This window comes from Athene noctua, chromosome 9 (genome assembly GCF_965140245.1).
Source record: "Athene noctua chromosome 9, bAthNoc1.hap1.1, whole genome shotgun sequence".
In the NCBI taxonomy this organism is placed as follows: domain Eukaryota; kingdom Metazoa; phylum Chordata; class Aves; order Strigiformes; family Strigidae; genus Athene; species Athene noctua.
Window position 1 is genome coordinate 26,151,758 of NC_134045.1, and position 15,067 is coordinate 26,166,824.

Genomic DNA, 15,067 nt, shown 5'->3' on the forward strand with positions numbered 1-15,067 from the left:
GACTCCTGACCGTGGCAGCAGCGTGCAGATATTCTGACAAGAGTCTAATTTCACTGTCCTCTTAACGTCTCTGTATTAACAGACAGCTGCAGGCCACAACCATCGCTCCCGTGTTCCCATAAAGGTCAATCTCACCTGTTGAGCTCTCTTCGCTAGAGGGGTACGTGGTCTTTCCCAGGAGCAGATTCACCATGGTGGGGGAGTTAGCTACTTTTAAAGGTGTCTCGCCCTTCCTGTTGCTTTGATGAGGATTCCCTCCATAATGTAACAACAATTTCACCACCTGAAAACAGAAATTGAGAGTTGAAGACGCTCACGATGTTTCGATGCCAGGCTTTTGGGGGAACTTTCATACATAAAAGGGGGATGTCCTCAGGACACGCCTTACGGTACTAACAGTCACTGCTAGGAAAGGAGTCAGAGAACAGCAGAAAAGAAGGGAGAAGAAAAAAACACGAAGCCACGCTCCCTCCCCCTGACTCAGAAGAAGAATGAACTATCCCTCTGCATAAGGAAAAACCAAGTCAAACACTCAACAGCGCTGGGGCAAGGGAATTCTTTCCCGCTATGTGGCTATCAGCAGAAAATGACAATAAAATAACCAGAATCTCTGTATTTGCACAGTTGGCTGCCTGAAGCACGAGGGGAAAAAAAAAGTCATTTAAAACACAGCTCTGAAATTCAGCAGGGACCAACCTTGAAGTGCCCGTTATTGGCCGCATCGTGCAGGGGGGTGTCGTCATCCAACCCCTTGGTGTTGACTTCGGCGCCCGCAGCGAGCAACTGCTTTGCAACATCGTAGTAACCCCGGTTGCAGGCCTCGTGCAACGCCGTCCAGCCTGCGGGCAGAGAGACGCTCAGAACACGGACATCGCCTTCGTGAAGGGGTCGGAGACACTGAAGATGAACCTCTGCCCACAGATATGCAGGTGCCGGTGCGGTGGGGGCCTTGTTTGCTCCCCGTGGCACAGCGGGAACAAACCTGCAGCTCTGCCTTGCTACTCCGACCAGGCGGTTGTGACACCAGCCCTGCTTTTCCCTCCACTCGCACAACATGCTACATACAGCCAGATCATCTGTCAGAGCAGGCACAGCCCCGGGAAATGGAAAGGTGAAGTTTTATGTAGGAAATTAAGAAAATTGCTGATGGCGCATGAAGTCAGGTCTCAAATCCTTTCCCTTTCCAACTCTGTAAGGGCCTGAGCTCTGAACTGCAGACATAGCTCTGAAACATCCCCCACACAGACCTCACAAATATTTTCTGTGTGCTCTCCAAAGCAAGCAGCCATGCCACTGCAAAACAGGCCCCCGGCTTGGGGAGAAACCAAACAGCAGCTCTCCACAGTAACAGCGGCTCTAGTTCTCAGACAAACCTCCGAAGAACACAGAATGAAATATTTTATCACGTTCAAACAGACTATTTTTAAGCAGAAACTGTTTTGAAGTTTCCCAGCAAACGTGCGTGGCTCCTTTGGTATTTTGCTGATAGTGTCGTGGGAGCTCATTCCGTTACCTTCACTTGGAGCATTAAAAAGAGGCACCTGTGACCAGAATTAATCACAACTGATAGTTCAGTCTAGCACTGATATTAATCATACAGGCGGAGGAACACGCATCCCTATTTATAGCCCCAAAATCGTGTGAAGAGAACAGCAAAGAGCAAAGTCAAGCTCTCGGACGTGCTGGAGGAAAGGCTGCCTCACGCTAACTCAGCCCCACCGCCGGCGGCGGGGGGACCGGCACCGTCCAGCACCTCGCCGCAGGACTCGGGGCTGTTCCCATCCCGGCCCGGCCGCAGCCCCACACCCAGGTCCCTTCCCCATTCCCAGCACCAGAAGCAGGAGCTTGGCGGCGCTGCTGAGGAGCAGGAGGAGGAAGAGGAGGTGCTACCCCTGAGCTGACCTCAGGCTGGCCCTTCAATGCGGATGCCCGGCTGGCGCAGCTGGGAGCCTGACCCTGCCCGTCACATTCACACTGCTCCCCGCCAGCAGCACCCCCACGGCTGGTACTTAAAACCAACCCCCGGAACGCTGCAGGTATCAGCCATTCAGCTCTGGAGCAACGATCTTACAAACTCCCTCTTTTCAGTATTTTTGTGCCCATCATTTCCTATATTTTAAGTAAAAAAAAAAAAAAAAAAAGAGCTAAACCAGCCCACCTCCCTTTGCAAATCCCCCTCCAGACTTCCAGGAGGGCACCCATGTGGAAGGGCACGGGAAAAGGGAGCAGAGGGCCCTGCTCACAGCAGCAGAGCGTGGAGCCCCGGCAGCGCCAGGGACTGTCCGGGCTCAAGCCCAGCCCCACGTCACCGCCCCGAGCGGGAGCACGTCCAGAGCAGACAGGACACCCTGGGAGTTCAGCTCCAAACCCCAACAAGGGCACTGATGCTTTTCAGGGATTTATTATTTTGACAAACATGTAGGTTTTGTTGTGGGTTGGGTTTTTTTTTTTTTTGAAAGGACAGCAAGATGTTTTCCTTCCCGAAGCGGAGAATCATTATTTTCACTTCACCCTCTCTTTACAGGCAGCAAACCCACGTTATGAAGAAACCACTTTCTCTGGTGGGAGCCGATCTCGGAGGTGGAACGTGCACCGGGGGGAACAGGGACCGACCACGGGCTGCCCTGCAGCGCTGCCAGCGGGCTGGTTACCTGCAAAGTCCTTCACATTGACATCTGCACCCTCGATGATGAGCTCCTTGATGCGCCGGGCATCTCCTCGGATGGCAGCTCGATGCAGCCGAGTCTCTCCTCGCTCGTTTCTCTTATTTACTTTATCTTTGGTTTTGGAGGCAGAGTTAGGAGTTCCCTTCTGACAAACTGTAGACTGAGAGGGATGCTTTGGTGTTGTGTCGACTGCATGGAGGAGAGAAAGAGAAAGAATGGCCGTTCAAAGGAAGGCCTGGACCCTTAGAGGGAGCTCGAGCAACGCGTTTCATCTCGCCTCTCCCCGAAACGCTCAACCTCTGAAGTCGGTGTGAAGACAGAGGAAAGCCTGTGTGTGTACAATGCAGATATTAATTGCAGGCTTCCAAAGCCCGCTGGAGAGAACTGCAGCCCTCGCAAGGACTGTAGGCAATCCCATGATTTAGGAGCAAACAATGCAGCTCCTTACCCTAAAACCTCATTTCCTAAGGGACGTGGCCTTTTACCAAGTACATGTGAGGTCTGACAGCCTTGGGAGGAGACTGCACATTTCCTGGGAGAACATCTGAATGCTCTCAAGACTACACAGCTTTCTGCCTTTATTTTTTCTTTTTCTTTTTTCCCCCTCCCAAGTAGCAGCATCATAAGCAGCTAGATTAGTGTCAAAACCAACAAAATACATAGCTAAAAGCAGCAACGTCTGCGTGTAGGATGCAGATGTGTACGTACAGATAGCACGGTGCCTCTACAAATCCTGGGGGGTCACGTATGCAACAGATAAAAATTATTAAAATATAAAATCCGTGGTAAACACATTCCAGCTGCTCTGCAGCTCAAGTTACAGTTGCAGTGGTTACACATCTTATCCCTCTCCACAAGAAGAAACATTAAAAAACCCACAGAGGATGATATTTTTTATTCACAACTGTTACTGGTTTAGCCTGAGAGGCCAGTGGAGAACACGAAGCTCTGACGTGGAGGAGGCTCCCGTGGAACCAAAGCTCTAGTTAAGCAGCCAGGGCAGGCTCAGTGCTGGCCTGGATTCGGCCCGTGACATCTCCTGCTGCTGCAGCCACGTGTGAACTCCCATCCCCGGAGTCACCTGCAGAGCCCCGTGGGAGCACGAGAGCGGGGAGACCCCATGGAGCGGCACAGCGGTCCCCCCTGCACCCCAAGGGGTGGGAGCTCATCTGTGCTGCCGGCGAGGAGCTACCCGAGCCCCCCGGTGACCCCGGGGCCGGGCGCCGAGGAGCCCAAGTATTCACGAGCTCACGGGCGTCCGCCCGCACCGCTGAGCAAAACCACCCTCCAGGTCTCACCTGGGCTGTTCGCAGACTCTTCCGCTGTCATCTGCATGAGGAGAGCGACTTGCTGGCGCTCGGACAGCGGGTAGCCTGCCCGGATCCCCGAAAGGCCCATTCCGAAGAGCAAGCCAGGCTTTCTGGTGGCGGGCTCCTTTTTAATCCTCTTCCGCTCTGGACCCTGCTTTTCTGTGACGCAAGGAAACACAAACACAAGCCGTGAATGTCACCGAAAACCACGTGTGTTTCTGAGCAAAGCCCTGACAGCTCTCCAACTCCGGTTCCGTATCTCGCAAACCAAAAAGCCTACGGTGAAGGCCGCGTCCCTGCGGCGGCAGCACCGGTACCTGGAGCAGCCGCCCGGGCTCACGCCGCTGCGGTGGCAGCCGGGACACGCGCTGCTCCTGCTGCCCCTCCGACAGCCTCTCCCGGCACAGGTTTCTACCAGCTCTCCCCCCACCGCCAGAGAGCAGCGCAGGAGGGAGGGAGCGGGTCCTTCGCGGGCCGCTGCCGGTACCGTACCTTCCATCTTGCTTCTAGGAGCCTCCATCTCATGCCATGGTGCTTCGAGGAGCGTACGCAGCCTTACACCACCACAGCATGGACTGAACTGGAGGCATCTAAAAGCATCAACAAAGAGTGCTAACGAGATCCGGGCGGACAGCTCGGAAACGCTGCCGCCTTACCCCCTCATCATCAGCATCATCATCATCGTCAAGCCAAGGACTCTGCAGCCAAAGGGTTGCCCCAGGGAGCACGGGGCTGGCCCTCTCCTCCCCCCGGCCTAGGGCAGAGCACCCGCCTGCAGTCAGGCTACCTCTGCTCCTGCATCCCTCGAAAAAAATCCCAGAGGAACGAGGGGAGGAAGAAAGCCCTGTGCCTGGCTTGTCATCCCCCAATTCCCAGCCTGACGCTCGGTCTCCTAAATCCCCCCACTCCGAAGGCAGCTCCTGCGCAGGGGCTGAGCGCAGCCACCTCCGAGGCCGGTACTGCTGCTGGCACGCCATGTGCACAAGGAGGGGACAGGGACACCCCCCCCTCTCCCTGCTCCCCCGGCCTTGCTCCCAGCAGATGAGAACTGGGCCCTGCCCAGCCTTGGGCAACTTGCTGCCTGCCCCCACCGCCCAGCCCAGCTCACACACCGAACCTCTGTGAGCAGCCCGGATTCTATGGCTTTTCTTAAGTATTTTTCCGGTTTGCTTTATCCAAATATTGATCCTTTTCCCACGCAAAGAGAGGCAGCAGCCCTTCCTCTGCACTTCTGGGCTGGGCTGGTGAAAGCACAAGCCCTGTCGCAGCCACGCCAGAGTCCCACTGCAGGGACGGTGCTTGGTGAACAAAGTTTCAAGGTGTCAGTTCAGGAAACAAAAATTAAGTTTCCTTTCACAGAGCCAGCCAAGCAAGAGAGACAGAATATCTATCTGTAGAGCAGCACAGCAATTCCTTGCCAGCAGCCAAGCTGCATCCCTCCTACCAGGCAACTGTCCTGAACCCACAAAGAAGCATAAGGAAGATACGGTGTGTGCGAGCGGAAAATCCAACTTTGCTCACATCTATTTCTAAGCGCTGATACAGTTTGTTTGTACCAAGGCTCACTGCAGGGCTCCTGCTGCGGGCAGAGGGCCGGGAACGACATTCTTAGCAGCTGCAGCTATAAAAGTTATCAAAGGCAGGTGAGTGGCTCCTTGCCCTCACATCACATGCTCCAACGCTGGTTCAAATCAAAGCCGGTTCGATGCTGCTCGAGAAACCTGAGCAGTAAAACACCTCACTGCTTCCCTGACATCATCGAAGCCGAGCTGCTCAGAACCTCCCGTGTAAACAGAGACTGTTCTCTAACCGATGGCGCCTGATTTGCAAGAGAGCAAATCTCACCCGTGACTCTGAAGCACAAAGTTACAATCTTTTTAATGAAAAGGAGTTCTGGCTCACGCGGCCACCAGCCCCACGAGTGCTGCCGGGCTCAGCCCCAGCAGGGGCTGGTACTCGCCAGGATGCTGCCAGAAGCCGCAGAGGAATCGTGGGGGTTATTTATCTATCACAAGTACCTGCTCCCCCCAAAGAGGAACGCTGCGACCTGGAGCACTTCCATGTGGCTGACTACGCTGCCGACACGATACGCCGAGTCCTCCAGCGAGGCAGCATAGGCAAGGGCTCTCTTCTACTCAAACGTCTGACTCTAAACATGCTTATTTATTTTCTTGAAGATATTTTGAGAATCCCAGAAAACGTTAGAGGGATGATACAAGGAGGTTTGCAAGCAAGTAAATGTCTGATAACGCTCTCCAAGAAACAGGGCTTCAACTCCCAGCACCCAAGGAGGGGAAACCCCTCCAGCGCCCTGAAACTGGGAGTCAAAAGCGTGTGGGGGATGTAGAGGACCGAGAGGATTTGCAATGGATCACACAGACACAGGCCTCTCGGAGTAACGGACCAGCTGCACCCAGGCCCTTCCCTCCCACCACCCCCGTGCCAGGGCTGCGGCCAGCAGCCGGGGAAAGGCAAATCCTGCAACCTCTAAACCCAGCTCTGCTCATCCAGTCCCATTTGTCATTTTGTCAAATTCGATGCGGGTCACCAGCAGGACAGAGCCTCCGCGCAAAGCCCGGCAGGTCAGGCGAAACCGCCAGCGCCCGGGTTTAAACTCAATCCCGGGCTCCGCGCCGAAGCGCAGGTTTCCTCCTTCATTCACCAAACTGCCAGCGGAGGAAAAGTCTCCGGCAGATGAGGGCAGCAGCGTGTGGGGACATCTCCACCGCTCCAGCTCGATTCGTGCCGCCTGCATCTCCCGTACTCTCAGCTGACGAGCAGGCAGCTCCAGACACCTTTTCCCTGCACCCTACACAAAGGTGCCACCCTCTGCTGCTCTCCCACTGCCAAGGTCTCGCCCAGAGCAGAGGATTTCCATCGGCCCCCTGCCCCTGGGGTCCTGAACTCTGAAGAAATAACAACTCTGTACCAGGGAACCTCTCCAAGCAGACAGCACAGGCCACCCCTCTTCAAATACAAGCTCTGGAAACGTGTCTGTGCATCAGAGAAAAATCCCTGTCTAATTTTCCAAAGCCACATTTTGGTCACCCAGGCAGTTGTAACAGATGATGAAATCAGATCACTGAAAAGTGGATAGTTTTTTCATGGTTTAAAGGAAAATTAAACTCAACGTGCTTATGGTAAGAAAAAAACACCTTAGCCTGGGCAGTTCCAGGAGCCACACCGCTGAGCAGCGCCAGGCACGCTGGCTCCGAGCACAGGGCCACTTGATCTGCACATGTGGCACCTTCCTGCTCCTCGTTAGGCTCCGGAGCTGCGGTTCAAAGCAGGCTTGTTAAACCCTGTTTGGCCAGGCCTGGCTTCTCCACACGCCTAGCTCAGCAGGCAGCTCCGGGCCGCATCCAGCTGGGCCACAGAGAGAGGAACAAAGATGCTCGAGGGGGTCACGCCCCGGCCGGTGCCACCAGGCAGCGCCTTCGAAGTCCAAGTGATGCACGAGGGTTGTACGTGGGAGAGGGCTGCTCCGTGCGTGTGGAGCCACAATTAGAATGGGAACATTTTCATTAATATTACTCGGCTGCTGCAGGTTGTCAGCATGAGCCTGTGATTTGCCAAAATTGATTACCAAGTTCAACTGAAACCCCCTAAACTCCTATTAATTCTGCAGCCGCAGAAATCTCCTCCTCCACAGAACATTTAACGTTAAAAAGCATGTGATCAACAAGATAAAAATAAATTGGAAAGTGACTGCTGCGTTCTGGCGCGCTGTGGTGAGGCAGCCGAGGACTCGGGCTCACGTGTGCTCCCCTGCGGGCAGGTGGCACCACCCGGGAACCCGCAGTGGGAAGATCCCACCTAGTCCCGAGCTCACGGGCTGCGGGAGCGCTGCGTTTCGCTCCTCCCTGCCTCCTCCTGCCCGGCAGGAAAGGGATTTCTCCCTCCGGTGCCGGGGCCTCGCTCACCCGTTCCCCCAAGGCCTCCTGGGTGGAAGGCAGCAGCCAAACGTAGCACTATCCCCGCTGCAATTAGCTGCTTGGCGGCCGGCGGCCGCAGCACGGAGGTTAATCCCACTTCTTTAAGCATTCAGGGGGAAAGTAGGTTGCCGACTGCGCTCCCTGCACCACCAGTTGCATAAGGAGCAGGGCAGGGCTGGGCTGTGCCCGGCACCCTGGGGCTCCCAGCGTGGCACCCCAGGGCTCCTGGCTACACGGAGGGACACAGGAGCGAGGCCCCTGAGCGGGAGGGATGGAGAAAGCTGCTCCCAGCACTTCCCGGCCTGGCCTCAGCAGAAGCACCCGGCAGGGTCCTGCTCAGCCTCGCGTGAGCGAAGCGGGGAAGGCTCTGGGCTTCAGAGCTGCAAATACGTTTTATTTCGATCTGGGAGACTTGACTTAGAATCTGGTTTTCAGCAGATTTAAAAGGGGCACCAGCACAAAGATCTCCGCTCAGCGGCATCGAGTGCCACCGGCTCTGGCAGGCTGCTCCTTCTCTAATGAAATGCTTTTCTGGAACGCCTTGCAGCAACACGGAGCAAATTAAAAGAAACACAGAGTATAAATACCTCTGCAAACAGGAATAAAGATTATTTTACACTCAGAAAAAGGGTGTTTTACTCTCAAACAAGGCTGTATGCACACTGGTCCCTGCATGGAAGCGCAAAACCCAGAGGTACAAGGGGGTGGGCAGGCAAGGACCCCCCGGCCACGGTCATGTCCCTGCCTGGGGGCTGGACCCGGCCCGGGGTCCCGGCGGGAAGGAAGAGCTGAGCGACCCAGGACGCTGCGCCCGCCCGGGGATGAGCCACACCTCCATTTCGCTATTTTTAAAGCAGCTCGTTTGCCGTTCGCTTCAGCCTTCTGCAAAGCTACGGAGCAAAGCTTCAGCCGTGGTTTAATTTGGGGATCCTGCTCGGCTCTTCCTTCACGCTGACGCTAGCAGGAACCTCGTGCCCAAGCTTAAAGGGGAAAGCAGGATCTGAGCAGCGCTGCGACTGCCAAGCACCGCTGGGAACTGCTGCTCCTTCCTTTCATCACACTAAATCCGAGCGGCTCCGAAAGGCAGAGCAGGAGCAGGTTCCCAGGACAAAGGGGTTGGAGCATTAGCCCACGGGGGGGTTCTCCTGCCCGAATTAGACTCCAGGTCATGCGATGCTCATGCTGCTGCAACAGAGAGCACAAATCCGGGGCTGCTGGGCGCCTCTCGGAGGTCCCAGCACAGAGGCTGCTTTGTGAGGAGTTCAGCACCGTCGGGCCGGCTCTGAGGGCAGGGCAGCACCACGCCGGCCCAACCGCCGGCCCTACCCAACTGGGATAGGGGAGAGAGGCAGGGAAGGACAGAGTTTTTCTGTCTGGCAGCGATGGAAAGATCCGTCAGAGATCTCTCTGAGATGCCAGCGGGTTGCAGGGACGGGAGCTCCAAGCCCAGCTCCTCGCTCCCCACGAACGTGTCATACCCTGTAACGCAAACAGCATCTGTTTAAACTGCTCCAACATGACAACACACGCGTGTAAGGTGGGACCCCGAGGAAAAATACCATTTCCAAATAAGCAGCTCGGGCTGAACATCTCAGTGCTGCGTGGAGAAACCGACTGTTGGCTCGCCGATGGGCTGGGATTTTCAACAGTTTATTTGCTGAGCAAGCACACAAACAAAAGATCGATAAGAATAAATTAGAACAGCACAGGCAGCCGTAGAGTCTGCATTGCACCCCCAAGAGACCGCACAAGCCTCTGCTTTCCCCATCCACAGCCTAGCATGCGTAAGAGTGACTCATTTTCACTGCAGAAGTTGTAGGGCATAAAACGTTTTGGAGCATGTCAGCTCGAACCAGGGGAAAAACAGGTTTAACCTGAGCGCGGGCAGCCCGGAGCCCCAGCGTGCAGATCCTTACACGTGCTCGCAGGGCATCTGCAGACGGGGACCGACGCATGCTGAAGACAGCGAGTCGGAAGGTTTACAGCGGGATATAACCGCGTCCCAAGGCTCCGTGGGCACCTCAGCATTTGAGGACAAGCGCACAGGACGGTGCCGAGGGGGAGGCTTCAAGGCGGGCAGGGGCGCAGGGAGGATGGCGGCAGCGCGGAATGGGCAGAAGCAGCACAACGGCATGGGCATATAAACAAGAGGGCAGCAGGGGAGCAGGACAGAAGGCAAGTGAACGCCCGGCAGGGTGAGCAGGGCTGGCGTGAGTGCATGGAGACCACCGTAACGCAGAGGAACACGGAGCTTGGGCTGGGGGGGCTGCACCCCAGGGCCAGCGCAGGCAGGACGCATGCCCAGCACCCAGGAGCTCATGGCCACGCTGCAGAGCCTGCAGGGTGGGCACAGAGAGGGGAGATATGTCTGGCTAGTTGGCCAAATGAAAGCCAAAAAGGAGGAGGAAAAAGGAGAGGAAAAACTGTAGCAGGGTCTGCTTTGGCAGAACGGCGAGGAAGGCGGCCTGAGCAGTGAGCTGCTTCCTCATCCGAAGGATGAAGAGGGTCCAGAGCCACAGACTCATCCTGAAAGGAGACAGCAGAGACATCAGCTTTGGAGCTCAGGAGCAGAGGAGAGGTGCCGGCTGGAGGAACCAGCCCGTTTATAACCACAGCAGTCACTGTGTGTCCTCACCGCTCACCCCGGCGACAGAGGACCCGCGGGCCCTGACCCCGGAGGTTGCAGTATTTTTCAAAGCACGATTTGGCTAGAGAGGTTTCATGCTGCGTGATGGCCTGCGATCCAAATACAGGCGTTTCCCCTAGCCTTCTAGGACAGAGCACACAGTTGTGCAGAAATGTGTAAATGCAGCTTCTCACCAGAGTGGCCACTGGCTAACAAACTGCTGCGAGAGGAGAGGCTCTTATCAGAAACAACAATCTCCATGTTAAACGCAAATAATTCCAAGGGAAACCAATTTTCAGGTCCAGACCTTTCGTTTCCCACAAAACAGAAAGAGTCGGGGGAGGAAGGCTCCACAGAGCCGCCCGGCCAGCCCTCCCCTCCCAGGAGCTGGGGGCAGGACACTCTGCAGACAGCGCTGATAAAAGCTCTTGTATTAAGGAAAAAGCCATCATTGATACGATTTTTGGTTCACAGAGACACAGCACACTGCAACCTCTCACTCTGCATGTTAAGGAGGTGAGGCGGGGGGAGGAGGGAGATTTATGGCAGCTCCCGTCATAAAACGACCTGCTTTTCTGCACAGCACTTCCCAGATGGCTGATGCACACGGGGAGTTTCTAAGGGTGATCTGAAGGCTGGTGTTTGCCAGTCTATCCACACTGTACCGGCATTATGGAGCCCAGCTAGAAACGGAGAAGCTCTGACATTCACTCTCTCCCTGGTTGCTAGGTGAGAACAGTTTCTTGACTATTTTAGTAAAAGGACTGAAATTATACAAGCAAAGAAAGACCCAATGCAGCACAGCCCATTAGAGTCCCCCAGCTGCACACATCAGACCGAAGCCAGCGACAGAGAACGCGCACAAATAGCAGTTTCGTATGCAGATGCATTTTTTAATAAGCCAGCAATTTGCTTCTCACGGATTCCCTCGCCAGCCTCGCAACTTGTGACTAACGAGCCCGTTCCCATGCAATGTCCCTCCAAACACTTGCAGGCATTAGGCAACCCAGCAGCCGGCTCCGGGAGAGGACGATGGTTTTGGTCATCTGATTCATCAAGTGTTTTCTAACCTAGTGATTAGCGTCACAGAACATACTTGGGGGATGAGAAGGAGGCTGAGAAGCAGCAGAAGTTTGGAGCTCGGAGGCCAGCTCCTGCTGACCCTGCTCACACTAACCCTGGTCCAACCGGCAGCACCTTGCCAGCTGGCTACGAGCCGCGGGGCTCAGCCCTCAGAGCCAGGGAAAGGTCGGTGTGCACAGATGGGGCTCTTGTCTCTCCCCTCTTCCCCAAAAAGTAAAACCCTCCTGGGCCAACGTGGAGCCTCAGGGCGAGAGCTCAGGCGCTCTGCAGAGGGGCAGTGGCACCCACGGCAGCAGCAGCTGCACCGGGGTACAGCTCCCAGCTAAATAAATATATTGTGGGGTCTAAATAAATCGGGACTGCAACACAAAACCTCAGAAACCTGCTGCCTGGTCGGGAAGGGAGCTTGGGGCAGGGGGGCAAGGAAGCTGCCAGACATCCCAAGTCGGGGAGCTGGATGGAAGGATGGATGGATGGATGGATGCTGCCTGGCCCTGCACACATCTACTTTATTATTCAAGAACTTAAAAGCCTGATACTGCTTTTTTGGTTTGGGTTGTTTTTTTTTTTAAGCAGGAGACAGAAACAGCTTAAGGACTTTTTACATTCCAGCTGCGGGGCCTGCCGGGCTCTCAGGCCACGTTTTCCATTTTCCCTCTGCAGCCACCTCTCCCCGAGCTGCGATGGCCAGCACACGCCAGGAGACCACAGCGGATGCAGACGATGCCGTTGCTATTTCTGCCGGCACGGGAAGCTGCTCTCCTCCACCTCCAGAACGGGAGAGCCTCCTCCTGCCCTGTGCCCTGCACCGCAGCAGGTCCCCCACCTCCGCCAGCCCCAGCGGCGTCGCCACTGCCGCCTGCCGTGACATTTGGTTCAACTCAAACGACTGTAGCAACAACAACCATTATCAAGCGATGCTGAGAAATCCCATGACCAGAATGCTGCTAAACCACACTTCAGTCGCCCCTCCCACGGCAGTGGCCACGCTGGGGTCGCAGGCAGTGCTGCCGGGGGGACAGCCGGGCTCCTGCTCGGCTGCCAGCCGCTGCCGGGCCGATGGAGGAGGCGGCAGCTGGCCACCACTGCTGGACCCAAGGGCTCCAGCTTTCAGCTTTCCACCCACCGCGTTTAAACAGCATCCAATCCCCCGAAGATCCCCTCCTGCAGCACTTCCAGATGGATTCAACACCCCCCCGCCCTCCCTTGCCCCCTCCTCGGGGAGGGTGCAGGGAGAGTTCATGTTTGCAAAGCACTCGGCTCGAGAGCTGCCAGAGATTCGAAAGTTTCTCTGACAAAACATTTCAAAATTGGGATTTCTGTGGTGTTTGGGAAACTTTACACAAGTGAGGTGTTTGGCTGTGGAGTGAAGCTGCTGAGGCGAGTGCTGGGCAGCTCTCACCGACGCTGCGCGAGCTCCAGGAGCACAGGGTGGCTCCAGTGCCTCTGCTTCTGAGAGTACATTTGTTTAAGCCTGGGTATTATTTAGCAATGGCAGGATTTGGACATGATCTGGACAAAAATGAGCTTCTCTGGTACACGCACTGATTTTGCCACCAAACCCACACAAAACCAGTCCTCCAGATTTCACACGAGCCCAAGGAGCAGCAGCAGAAGTCTGAGGCATGAAAAACCAGCAGCAACCCTGCAAAGGCAAAATAAACTCCAGCATATTCCTTGCTTCTCCCAGGTGACTCCTCAGAGGAGACAAACCTGCACCCAGGGAGGTAACGGGGCACCCAGCACTGCTGCAGACCCACAGATTTGACCCGGCCTTGCTTGGGCCTTTCCCTCTCCAGGGAGAGCTCTTGGAGGTCAAAATTAACTCCCAGCGCCCGGAGGTTTGTCCAAAGCCCTAACTCTCCCTGATGATGACTAAAGCTCTGGAAACCACAGCTCCAGCTCGAGCCAAGGGACTCAAGTGACAGCCTGACATCCAGCTACAGAACCTGCCCGCAGTACGAGTGCCTGTAAGGAATTCTGCACTCGGGGCTGCGCGTCTCGCAGCTGACCTTCGAGCGGCGTTACCCGACCTGGCAGGCGGGACGCAGGGCAGTACAAAACCCGGCCTTGCAAAGCCTGCGCGGGAGGCGGGGAGTCCCGGCTCCGTGCCGGCAGTCCGGTGCCGTTGAGTCAGCCCATGACTCAGCCGCGGCTCAGCACCGCAGGCACCAGCGCCGGGAGGAGCGCGGCTGCCAGTGCCCACCTCTCCCGCCACCTCCCCGCAGGTGGCTTCCCAGCAGGACTGTCCCCTTCTCCCTGCCAGCACCGCAGGACGCTCCTCTGCGTGCTTCTCCATAGTGCAATTTTCTAATATTTCTTTTTGTTAACCTTCTTGCCGTGCAGCACGCAAATGAGCCACACAAAGCCTCGATGAAATGGCTGGGAAAAAAAGCTGGCTTTACTGGTTTGGCAGCTGCCAGGCAGCACAGAGGCTCTGGGCAACGTCTGTGGATGCAGGGAGATGCCACACGAGTGAAAGGAGAAGGAAGGAGAAGTCTCAGGCAGAGAGATGCTGCTCCCACAGCGCTGGATCTGCAACATCCACAGTCTGGAGGCTCACAGCTTTATGCCATTTTTTTTTTCCCCCTAATGGCAGTTTATTTAGTTAACTCTGAGGAACCCAAGAGCAAGAACTGTCGCTCCAGAAACCATTTCGAAGGAGACAATTTTAAAAGATTTAGCACTGAACTTACTGTACTCAAACCATAGACTTTAGAACAGTGCTGGCCAGCAGCACCTCGAGGAGCCCACGCCAAGCCCGGGAGCTCAGGACCAGGGTGCCCTGAAGACACGCTGCTGCAAATAAAACCAGCTCAGGAAGGAAACTGCTTACTTGCTGCTCGTTTTCGGAAGCGGCGCATGCTCCTAAGCCAGCTCGCGAGAGGAAGGGCAGGCGAGCTGCCCCACGCCAGCACGAGCGAAGGACGGGGCAGACCTCTGCCCCCAGACACGCACCTGGGGGTAAAGGGAAAAGCCGTGCCAGGACTGCAGGAGATGTAGGTTAATGTTTGTAACCTGCCGGCGAGGGGATGGTGCCCCCGGCACACCGAGGAGGCAAAGACAGGCAATAGTGGCCTGGCTGTCCCACCGACAGGCCAGACCCTCTGCCAAACACCCGGCCAGGGTGGGCTTCGAGGCCCTTCCACGGCAAGGCAAAGCTGTCACAGATGCTTCCTTGGACGTATGTCAAAGCTGAGCCAGAGCTATTCGGGGAAAAAAAGGCAACAGATACACTGCTAAGGAAAATGAGTCACTGCAACAAATCAGGACAAGGATTCACGCTATTGTTTAAACATTTAAAGAGGTGGAAAACATATCCCACTACAGGCACCAAGAGAGCTCTCCTAGCTCCCAGCTCCCACATCCTTACAGCTGAATTCCACGTGGCTGTGGAATACCCGACCAAACCACCCTCAGACACACACGACAGCCCGTGCTCGGCAG

At 55.7% G+C, this 15,067-nt stretch overlaps 1 protein-coding gene across 3 annotated transcripts in view; it reads right to left on the reverse strand.

The window, feature by feature from the left end:
• ANKRD11 (ankyrin repeat domain containing 11) overlaps nucleotides 1-15,067 on the reverse strand; it is a 154,445-nt gene that overhangs the window by 12,136 nt on the left and 127,242 nt on the right. For all 3 annotated transcript variants that reach the window (XM_074913436.1, XM_074913435.1, XM_074913437.1), the window contains 4 exons: nucleotides 3,965-4,135; nucleotides 2,652-2,855; nucleotides 697-839; nucleotides 136-283 (listed from right to left, as the gene is read on the reverse strand). In XM_074913436.1, the coding sequence (XP_074769537.1) occupies nucleotides 136-283; nucleotides 697-839; nucleotides 2,652-2,855; nucleotides 3,965-4,135 (666 nt within the window). The remainder of the gene's footprint in view (nucleotides 1-135; nucleotides 284-696; nucleotides 840-2,651; nucleotides 2,856-3,964; nucleotides 4,136-15,067) is intronic.